Below are 11,254 nucleotides of genomic sequence, written 5' to 3'. Positions count from 1 at the left end.
GACTTTAGAGAACAATTATTAACCAGATTCTTGGTTATTCACCAGCCACTTTGCTCCTGTCCACGTCACAAAGCACCATAAACCCAGTATAGTCTGGACAAGAGAATATTCACCTCAAATTGGCATCTACTACACTCCCTGCCCCTGTCCCCCCATTCCCAGTCACTACGAATCAGGATATAGCTGAGTGAAAAGGTGGCATGGCTGAAACATTTATCAGGCAATTGAAAACTAGTATAGAGTACAATAGTCCTGAGAACATCGCTTAATTCTGAGCACTGTGTTTGCAACGTGATGCAGGATGGGCCTGTTGCCATGGCACCATTGGCACCATTGTAAACTCAGTACTCACCTCAAGCCCCCACCTATAGCAAAACGCCCTTGGACCTTTTCTGGATCCCACCAAAAAAGATTAAAATCTGCTGCCCCAGTGCTACTTTATTTCTACAGGAGACATGATACAGTGAAATAATTTCCCTACATTCCATCAACCTCTGGATCACACATTTTCAGTATTTAAAAGACTCTTTCATATTTATTTGTCTATGTGAAGTCTCACAACAGTTCACAAATTTTAGAATTGCCTTTTGCTGCATTTATCTTGCCTGTGAACTCAGCTCTTACAGTCCTATTTTCACACGTCATTGCTTGTGTATAGAAACTGATTCACAAATATTCAGTAAGTTTATTATATGGTGTCATCTTAGAACCTTCCCAAGTGCAAAAATCTTCTGCAACAATGAAGGCTTGGGCTGATGACCAGTGGCTGCAGAACTTTTGGATGGTCCACATTTCTGCATCTTTGTGCAAAACTCACCAAAATAAAAGCTGCACTGACAGTGGAGAAGAAAAAACAACTGTACTACGGGGATCTGCAACACCAGATTATTATTGGTCAATCACTGCTCTCTCTCCTAAACTAAGATGAAATGGATTTCTTTAATGTAAGTAGTCACAACATATGGTTAAATATTTTATGATCAATATCCTGTTAAGAACTCAGCAGTCACAGATAATACCTGTCTTCTTTGGTAACTACTATCCTGTCTGTTCCCCAAAACCAAAAGTGATCAGACAAAAAACTTGCATGGAGCATTCAATGGAGGTGTGAGACATACCTGCATACCTACAACCATGGTGACAAGCTTGAGGAAACTCCCCTACCCTCATTCACACCCACCTTAGCATTTAGACAAATTCTAGTGTTGAAACTCTGATTGATATCTGACTGATATCCAAAATACTGAAGCAGACACATTTCATTGTCAGCCCCCTGAATGAACATCACCCATAGTAAGAAGTGATCAGCTCCTACTATCTAGCCTAAAGAAATTCCTCCAGTCATCGGTTTACCCATAAACAAATCTACTGTTCTCCCTTCAACCAATTCAACCTATTGCATATTTTCTCTACAAAACCATTTGCTCACTCTTAAGTGAGAATTCTTATGCATGCATACACCCAAATTCTGCCTGAGTTAGAATCAGAGAATAGAATCATTGACTATCAGGGTTGGAAGGGACCTCAGGAGGCTTCTAGTCCAACCCCCTGCTCAGAGCAGGACCAACCCCAACTAAATCATCCCAGCCAGGGCTTTGTCAAGCCTGATCTTAAAAACCTCTAAGGAAGGAGATTCCACCACTTCCTTAGGTAACCACATCTATTCCTGACAGATTCAAGACTGTGAGCTAAGATCATCAGTGAAGACTCAGGAGTTCAAGCTTCCTGGAGTGGGTGAGTTTCCTCATTTTCTCTCTCTGTTTCCTTTTCTAACTCAGTTATTAAACTGTAAAAATGTAACTTACTTTGTTTAGGCTCTCCTTGTGATGTAAAGATGGGGATAGGGACATGCTACATCTGGGACAAATAAAGGTGTCAGCTTGAAAGTGCTGTTTGACTCATTCCATTGGGCACACAATGAGTACATCGCTCGAGTTACACAACCACCCCTCTCCAGAACAGTAGAATTATCAGGGGGAGAACCCAGACAAGTAAGCCCAATAAATGAGCATACCCCAAGTAATGGGCAAATCTGGTAAAAGTACAGAAATACTAAAGGTATTCCTGGCTAACTGCCTGAATAATACAGAATCTTTACAATAACTGTATAATCATTTCTTAAATGGTTTGCATGCCTGTAATCATGGTGATTTCTTTATTGCTCCTAATTTCTATATTGTTTATCTGTGTGGTGTCTGTTTGTTTTTCTTTACTTTCTTAGGCTGATATATAAGTAATTTTGCTGTGTGTAAAACAATTTAGATGATGCAATCTAATTTCTTAGATAATCAAGTAACATTATGTTAGGATTGGTTAGTTTAATTACATTAAAACGATTGATTAAAGACATTGCTGAGAATGAGGTGATACTGATATGTGTATGTTATAGGGGTTTCTCTATTTCAGATTCTTCAGATTTCCAGACAACGATTTTCTCCAAAAAAGTTGCACCAAGCAAAAAATTATCTCAATACACATAATGGCAAGTAAGTAGAATTTTTCCATGTGTTCCCATGGCGGGGAGGGCTAGCTCAGTGTTTTGAGCATTGGCCTGCTAAAGCCAGGGTTGTGAGCCTAATCCTTAAGGGGACCATTTATGGATCATGGCCAAAAAAAAAAAAAAAAAGCAAGGCCAAAAAAAACTGTCAGGGACAGTACTTGGTCCTGATAGTGAAGGCAGGGGATTGGACTCAATGACCTAGTTATGTGACATAAGTATATCCCCATATATTATTCTAGATTACATATTTTTTCAAAACCCATTATCTTCAAGCAACTCTGCTTGTTTTTTTTATTGACATTTTTTTGCTGCTACATTTACTGTCCTGAGTCACTAGGTCTATACATTGTTACAATTTTGTACTGATCTCCTCATGTCTGAGAACATTCACTCTTCATTGAGCAAATACAGCCAAAATTTGCAAGCCACAGATATTTCAGAATTATGCACATGCCTGCAATTTATTTAGGTCTGTCATGTCACTGGCCTATGAATGATGTATTGTTGATTTAGGTTTACCCTGCTTATGGGTTTGCAATGTAAATCGCTTACCTTATAACTCTGCCTTGAGTCTTATATGCATTGATATGCCATGTTTGCACTTAAGAAACTGTTTTCTCTTGTAAACAATTCTCAGGGAAATCTTTTGAAGAAAAAATTGCAAATGTTTTGGCATACATAAGGAGTAGCACATATCCTGAAGGAATGAATAAAGCAGGCAGACTGAACCTGCGTCGATATGCTGTCAACTTTTCATTGGAAGGTAAGGAATATTTGTTTTAAGATAGTACTGGCACATAACACAGGAAACTTCAGCCTGTAAATGATGGTCACGATGTCCCAACACTGGGAGTATTTGGAGTGTTAACCTTACCTTCAGTGGGACTGGAATTTGGATCTCTATTTTTATTAAAATTTTCCAGAAAATCTGTCTATGCCAGTGGTGCAACAAAAGGAGTGTGCTGTGCAGTTGTGTGAGAAATGAGTCTAAATTTTATTTTAAAAAAACTGATGACTTTGTTTCATTTCGTAATTATGTTATCCGGTCTGCTGCAAGCACCACCACCAATCACTATATGTTCAATGAGCAAAAACTTCTAACTATACACCAGGCCCGCCCAGAGGATTCTGGGGCTTGTGGTCTCTGGTGGCAGGGGGGCCCTGCTTCAGCAGTAATTCAGCCATGGGGTTTCACTCTGCCCTGGAGGAAGGACCCCCCCCCACTGGCGAAGACCAAGAGTGGAAGAAGCTCTGGGGGCCCAGGCCCCTCGAGAGTTTTCCAGGGCACAAGGAGCAAGTGAAGGACCCCGCTTCAGGGGCCCTGAAAAACTCTCATGGGGGCCCGTGTGGGGCCCAGGGCAAATTGCCCCACTTGCCCCCCCTCTGGGCAGCCCCGCTATACACTGAAATTTCCCCCTTGTACTCAAGGCATTATGAACCAGACTGTATATAGATGTCTTTTATAGGCATATGCCTTTTAATTAATTAATGGTTTTGCCAATGACCACTTATAGCTTAAGTTAAATACTTTTCCCACACCCCAGCCCTGGCAGAAGCCACAAGGCAGCAGGGGAAGCCCCTATGCCTGACCCCATCTCCAGGAGACATGCCTGGTGGGGCAGGAGACTCCACAGCACCCTGCTCCTAGTCCCCTAAAGAACCACAGGATCCAAAACTCCACCACGGCCCTGGGACTGGAGGAGCTCTCACTCCTTTCTGCAGCCGTGACACAGGTACAGGGCTTCTCCAGTCCTGGTGCTGTGTGGGACAGCAGGGTGGGTGGGAAATGAGCCAAGGAGTTGTGGGGCCAGCAAAATGGTGGGGAGCCCAGGTGGAACATGGCTGCAATCCTGGGGAAGAGGACGAAAGGGATAAGGCCATAGGTGGTGTAGCCAGTGGACAGGGTGGGTAGGGGCCCAACAATTGCTCTGTCCCAGGGCCCAGATAAACTTTAATCATCCTCTGTGCTCCATCTTCTATGATCAACAGAGGGGAGATTGTTCCATTCAGCAAAAGGAAGAAAGGTTGTTGTTGTACATACCATTAAAGAAGCCCTGCAACTCTTTAAAAGGTATCATGACAGTCCAGAGGGTGGACATCTAGGAATATTCAAAACCAGGAATGCGCTGACATCAAAATGCTATTGGCCAGGGATGACAAAAGACATTGCCAATTGGGTATGTAAATTAATGAAACAAAATCCTGATGAATGGTGTTTACAATTGAAATAGAAGTACAAAATGAATGAAAGAAATATAAAAGTATATTTGGTGTGCAAATGTGAACTCTGTTCCCTTGTGATACTATTTCCATAACAAAATGTTCATGTCATCATATTGTTCCATCAAAAACAGGTTGCACAGTGTCTGACTTGCCAGAAAGAGGGAAAGCAATCAAAGCTGGATACCACCTTGAAAAGCATAGAGGTGAATTTTTGAATCAGACACGTTATTGTTTATCATTACCCATGGTTATTTCTGCAATACAATGAGGCTTTGATTTTGAAACAAGTCCAATGCATGTAAGTGGCACAGCATAGTGCAGCAATTACCTCTAATACGCCTTCGCACTGGCTGGGGATATTTCTTGTGCTTTACTCTGGTATTGTTTTCAATCACTCATTCCTGCACTTCTTTTCGTTTGTTTATTCTTTCTTTCTTTTTCTTCTGCATTTAAAAGTGGGCTTTCATTTGGATGATATGGCTGTTATAACCATATTACATTGTGTACTCTGCTTCTCACATATGGGTTTATTGAGAACATTTATTAATAAACATGTGAAATATGACTGTAACTGGTACCCTTCTATGTAGGTCACTCGGATCTGGGAATTGGTGGGAATGGATTTAATAGGACCGTTTCCAGTAACAAAGAATGGATACCAGTACATAGTTACAGCCATAGATTATCTTTCAAGATGGGTGGAAGCCTTTCCACTTAGAAATAAGTCGTCATCTGAGGTGGTAGAGATCATGTTCACCATGATTCTTCGACGTGGATGCCCACAGCGGATACTGACAGATCGTGGTGCAGAATTCAATAATACGGTAATGATTTCTTTTTTTCTGGTTATTTGTACTTTTTATTCAAAGTCACTGTCAGGTCACCCATAGATCTCAAACAACCACCATCTTTTATTTTTATATATATAAACTGCTGTTGGTCCCCATCAGTGTTGCTATAAAATTATTTTTCTTCATATCTAACAAAGAAACGAACAAGTACTTGTTTCCAAAACAAATATGAGAAGACATGCTATTCCTGTTGCTAATTACACATAAAAGTAGTGGCAGATACGCAAAGGAACATTCCTCAACACAAGTCTATATGTACGTTTATGGTGTAACTTTTTTTCTTTCAGCTTAACTTGTATGTTTGTAATAAATTGGGAATAGAACATAGCTTCACCAATCCATACCACCCACAAACCAATGGCTTGGCTGAAAACGCTAATAAATCCATAAAAAGGTAAGTGAATGGGTGGGTATCGTACAGTATTAATGGCAAGTAGAATGTGCTATATTAGAAGATGCAACTCACAAAAAAATCTTCAAAAGCAATGTGTTACATGGAAATCTTTTTCATTACGTATTACACCTTTTTGATTGTGTATGATCTGTTTCAAACAAGACCGTACATGTGACTTTCTTTTCTTAAACAATCAAATCAATGTGCCTTTGTTACAGAGCACTGCGGAAGATGGTTGATGACAATGGGAGTAATTGGGATAAATTACTTGAACCCATTTTGTTTTATTTGCGAACTAAAATACATACAACAACAAAAATTTCACCTTTCCGACTAATGTTTGGTGATGATGTAGTGTTTCCAGAAGATGTCTTAGAGAATTACACGGTAAGTGTATGTTATTCCCAGCACCTTTCATGTACACATGGCATTCTGTGTGCCTTCATTTTACAAATACAACTACTTCTCCATTTGTTTACAAAGATCCCAGATCTGAATATGTTAGTGGAAGATTTCTTCAAAGAGAACAGCATGAATATGAAATCGAGACATGACGCTGACATTGCGCTGCCACTAAGTAACATTGCTAAAGCACAAGAAAAACAACAAAGACATTATGCTAAAAAGACTTCTAAATATGGGGAAATAACATTTGAAGTTGGGGACTCTGTACTATTACTGAATACTAGACAGAGAACAAGAAAAGAAGGAGTATTAGAATCTAAATATCATGGACCATACAAAATTATGAGAGTTGAAGGTAAGAGAGTGAAATTACAAACCATCTCAGGGAAACAGTTAGGAACCATGTACAGTATTGCACACTTAAAACCAGTAAAAGAGCCAACAACATTAGCTGCTGAAAGCACATCAGAGGGAAAAACTGGCACTGAAATTGGAGTTGGTGACGCTGAACCAGAAACACCCACGGAAGAGATTAGAGAAGTGGATGGCACTGTATCTCATGACAGCAAAGTGGAAAACATAGAGGTCACAGCAATAGAAAAAGAGGAATATATAGGGCAAGATGTGTCAAACAATGATACAAGTGATGCTGATGACAGTTTTGATGACATGCTTACAGAGGAATTGGAAGACAAGCAATGGCTTCTGAAAGGTAATTGGTTACCGCTCTTTTCTTAAACAGATTAACATACTTTATAACTTGAACTATATTAAAGGTTTTCATGTACAAAGTGGCGGCATTGACAGTATTAAAGCAGAGAAAAAGGAAACTGTATTACCATGCATGTAATACGTGTTAATATTTTTTTCCTAGTAAAATTGGTAATGACCAGCAAACACACAGAGAGACTGGAGGCGAAAGTGAGAAACATAAAATTGTATGGCTCTTCATTTCATTGCCTGAAACCAAGAAGCTGGATAAGTGATGAGGTACATTTAAGTACCACTAAACATGTATTTGTTGATGTGATTGATTACTCAAATACCATTGTAATTGTGCTTTTCTTCCATCATGTGTTGTAGGTTATTGATGCATTTTTGAGCTGTGTAGTTGAGAAAGCAGATGGAAAGGTAGGCTAGTTACTGTGATACATGACACAATACACTGATGCACTAAGTAAACAATCACGGGAATATGTGGCACAACATATTTAAGTCCAAATGCCCTTGAAATATCGACAGACACCTGAAATTTCAACATTTCTGTGTATATACTGCTACGAAACATTTACTAAAATGTATTTGGAGATGCATATCGGACATACAATAGAGGGCCACATTAGTTCTGCTGTACAGTTCAGTGGGTCCATTAATTGAACACAAGTATGTGAACAGCTTAGTCACTTTTTAAAGGAAGTAATTCAGAGCATATTGATTACAAATCATTTGTTTTTATAGGACTATCTTACATATACGTTTCTGATTTGTAACACTAAGGATCCGTTTCATGTCTGTCTATATTAAATTCATTATGTTCTTGACGTGCCACAATTATTAATGCATTAATAGCTTTGTTGACTGTCAACAGGTACAAGCCATCTCATCAGTAGTTTCCACTGTCATTCTCTCAGGCAGAGCTACACAAGTGAAAGTGAAGGTAAATGTTAACATACTTTCATACATAAAATGAAAAAAACCAATTTCAGTCACTGAGTTAAACACAGTGTGAAACAGCAAAAACTACGATATGTTTGATGTGGGGGAGTAGTCCAGTAGTAATACATGTAATGAATCTGGGAAATACAGTATAATGTATATTTCATGGTTTGCCTCACTGTAAACTATAATTACATTTCTAATTTCTTTTAAATAAATACAGAGTGAATTACTTCAAAATGATATATTATTGCTTCCTTACCACACACCAGGTCATTGGGTTCTTGCGGTAAGATGTTTTGTATTGTGCTTCTGGATTATGGGCAATAAATGTGGCAATAAATAAGAGATTTGTAACACAAATATGGTACTGGTGATATACTTTGCCATGCTGCGGGTTTTCTGGGAGTGCAGTGCATGCTAAGGAAAGTGGAATGTGATTGTTAAAAATACATTGATACTGTCAATTTACATTGTTCATGTAACATGGAAGAATACATTCTGTAAAGAGTTGATTGATTTCACAATATGATTATATGTTGTGTGTTTCTGTTACATTACAAGTGATTATATGTTAATTGCATACTGATTGTTGATATATTTTTTGAATATATATAAATTTTTTGAGATAATCACATTACCAATACATTTTATGAATATATTTAAACTTACAGATAGCCTTGATGAAAAAAAAGGAATTGTTAATAATTGACCCATTGTGTGATGAGATCAGATATGAAAGAACATGCCTGAGGAATTGGAGGTGATTTATTAGATACTTACTTTCACAGTGGACACTAACTATTCCATTGAAATTGTTTTTAAAGGGAATGTTACAATAATGAGAATAATGTCTTCCTATTAGCTACAAATAAACATTGAAACAGCATATACTTGTACTGAATGTACTTAATAATGGACTTTGAGTGAACTTGTGTGATGTGACTCTGGGGAACGACTTCACAGAATGTGGACACACACAAAACAGTAGCATGTTGCATGATTGAGAATGTGTTATTATCAACATGGGGCACAGCAACTCAGGTGACACACTGTGTAAGTGTGAGACAATAATATGAAAACAAGTGTGTCTATATGTGAGCAATAAGTCATTTCAATGACTAAGTAAAAAGCGAGAGAATGGATTTTTATCTATGTGCAGAAAACAGAGTGGGAAAAAACGGAAAGCAAAGCGCATTTATGCAGTCTGCTAATGTACTCTGTAAAAATTTCAGAAACTTCATCAAACGATTAACTAGTAAATCCTCATCTGATTGGAACAGTAAAATTATGTAGCATCCCAGACAAAGTGATGGCCACAACTGTGGACCACTCATCTTAAAGGTATTGAATACCAAATTGGCATTATTATTGGTTATATATGTTTAATTATCCGTGTTGAAAGTAAATGCCAGAGATTACCAGTGGGCACTGCACTGGTGTCCTTGCCAAGGTGTATGGGGGTGGGCTTGTGGCCACAAGAAGGGATGGGTTCTCCAGTGGCAGGTGCGGTGCTGGCGGATCAGATTCTACCATCCAGCCCTTCCTGACAGCTGCTGTTGCAGTGGCCAGGAGCACCAGGCCCTTGTAAATCACTGTAACCCAGAGCCCCTTTTGGTCCTCCACAGTAGGCAGCCCTGCCAGGAGCATTTAACAGCATTGCCAGACCTTATGGCAGGGCCGCAGATGTGGGGGGGGAGGGGATAAAGGGAGCAGTGCTGTTAAATCATAAAGCACTGCCACATCAGAAGTGTAACGTCAGCCATGTATGGTCTGGAACCAGTGGCCAATTCTTACCGGTACACTGGACCAGCCCACTTTCACCTATGGTAAGTATGAGGTTTATTTTAAATATCAGTGTTGTTAGTTTGCAGAAACATATTTGCAGCACAAAGACATCAGTACGGTGGAAACAACACAGAAGGCTAATACTGCGTTTAGAAGACATATAGCAATTCTTCTAATGAAGGAGTCAGGTAATTACTTTCTACCATGTATTGTGGACTCATTAGGCACATGTGAGGATAACATGAAGAGTGGAATTTTGTCACATAACAGACAGTTATCTTAATAACCCTAAAGTGGGATATCTCACAGGTTTGGTTCTGAAATGGTGACTATGAATCAATAATATCTTTAAGTACACAAAAATTTGAATGGGGTGAATGATTACTATTGATCGACCAGTTAAATGAAACTTGAATTTTTAGATACAGGTGCAGTAAACTTAAAATTGGAAAAAAATATTCCCAAAAAAGGAAGAGATATGTGTGTTCAAACCATTGACTGGATTACAATATTGACAATTAATACATCAAGATTAGCATTTTCAGTGTTGGTCGTAACGTATTCATCATTTCGTAATGCTATATTTATTTTTAAGAAAGCGTGGAGGACTACTGCATATACAGCAACCTTATCGACTGTGAAAAAGAAAGTGAGGATTGCACGATGGTAAGAAACATAGAATTACATGAGAAATATATGCCATAAACTGCGTAAGGATCATGATCCTTGTAAAAATTCCACAACATTACACATTTTATTCATGCCGATAGTTATATATTAGGTAATGTTCACATGTTGAAGGAATAGGATGAGTCAATGCAAAGTATGTATAACATAACTTATGTGATTTAATTTCTTAATTCTTACTTATCAAAGGTCCAGTGTGATTCTTGCAAGAGGTGGGCACACATACCATGCATTACAGAAGGAATCAATCAAGAAAACCTGACATATGAGAAGAAAGAGTATAACTGCAAGACATGTGCATAGTTCACTTCATTAACAAAAAGAAAAAGGCAACAAAGAAAACCCATTGTTTAACTGCCTCTTGTTCAAAACATAATGCAACCCAAAGAAATATATTTCTATGTATACATCAGATTATAATAAATGTTCTTGATGTTAAATAAATTATTCTCTGTATTTCTGCCCATATATATAATGCAAACTATAAAATTTTAAAAGTAATTTTAAAAAATGAAAGTGGTGTCATCATAGGAGTGACCCATACCCGAAACCTAACCTCCCTTTTCATGTATTCATACACAAGAAAGCGAAAGAGCGTGCCTCGATCACCCAATAGGTCAATTTGGCCCATTAGCCAGGAAGAAGCAGATCCTGAGTGTTTTCGACCACAGACTCCATCCCTCCCGATTTGCAACCATCCCCGGACCAGTGACAGGTGCATAGGCAGCCATGTCACTGGAACTAAACCAT

The 11,254-nt window shown here is 38.7% G+C and overlaps 1 protein-coding gene and 1 long non-coding RNA gene across 6 annotated transcripts; both read left to right on the top strand.

Moving 5' to 3' along the window:
* The first annotated feature begins 544 nt into the window (after positions 1-544).
* On the top strand, positions 545-2,485 carry LOC115638340. Its single transcript, XR_003997429.1, has 3 exons — positions 545-944; positions 1,674-1,734; positions 2,407-2,485. It is a non-coding gene; the product is annotated as an uncharacterized LOC115638340 (long non-coding RNA).
* Positions 2,486-6,708: 4,223 nt separating this feature from the next.
* On the top strand, positions 6,709-10,788 carry LOC115638326 (sentrin-specific protease 1-like). Of its 5 annotated transcripts, XM_030539924.1 has the most exons (9): positions 6,709-7,085; positions 7,248-7,363; positions 7,457-7,504; positions 7,962-8,030; positions 8,253-8,318; positions 8,704-8,792; positions 9,265-9,373; positions 9,897-10,483; positions 10,694-10,788. In XM_030539924.1, the coding sequence occupies exons 1-7, from the start codon at positions 6,716-6,718 to the stop codon at positions 9,323-9,325; spliced, it is 819 nt and encodes a 272-aa protein (XP_030395784.1). In that variant the 5' UTR covers positions 6,709-6,715; the 3' UTR covers positions 9,326-9,373; positions 9,897-10,483; positions 10,694-10,788. The 5 variants fall into 5 exon arrangements, 1 of the variants encoding a protein (XP_030395784.1); XR_003997425.1 differs by lacking the exon at positions 7,962-8,030; XR_003997424.1 differs by having other exon boundaries at positions 7,248-7,504; positions 7,962-8,318; positions 9,897-10,005; positions 10,413-10,483.
* Positions 10,789-11,254: the final 466 nt, after the last annotated feature.

The sequence above is a fragment of the Gopherus evgoodei genome, chromosome 21 (genome assembly GCF_007399415.2).
Source record: "Gopherus evgoodei ecotype Sinaloan lineage chromosome 21, rGopEvg1_v1.p, whole genome shotgun sequence".
Lineage (NCBI taxonomy): Eukaryota > Metazoa > Chordata > Testudines > Testudinidae > Gopherus > Gopherus evgoodei.
This window is presented reverse-complemented; position numbering and strand designations above follow the sequence as displayed.

Excerpts from the sequence above, each read along its gene's own strand:
- LOC115638326 (XM_030539924.1), top strand. The coding sequence starts at position 6,716 with ATGAGAGTTGAAGGTAAGAGAGTGAAATTACAAACCATCTCAGGGAAA. Across the intron at positions 8,319-8,703 it reads CAGGTCATTGGGTTCTTGCG|ATAGCCTTGATGAAAAAAAA; the intron begins GTAAGATGTTTT and ends TTAAACTTACAG. Across the intron at positions 8,793-9,264 it reads ACATGCCTGAGGAATTGGAG|AAACTTCATCAAACGATTAA; the intron begins GTGATTTATTAG and ends TAAAAATTTCAG.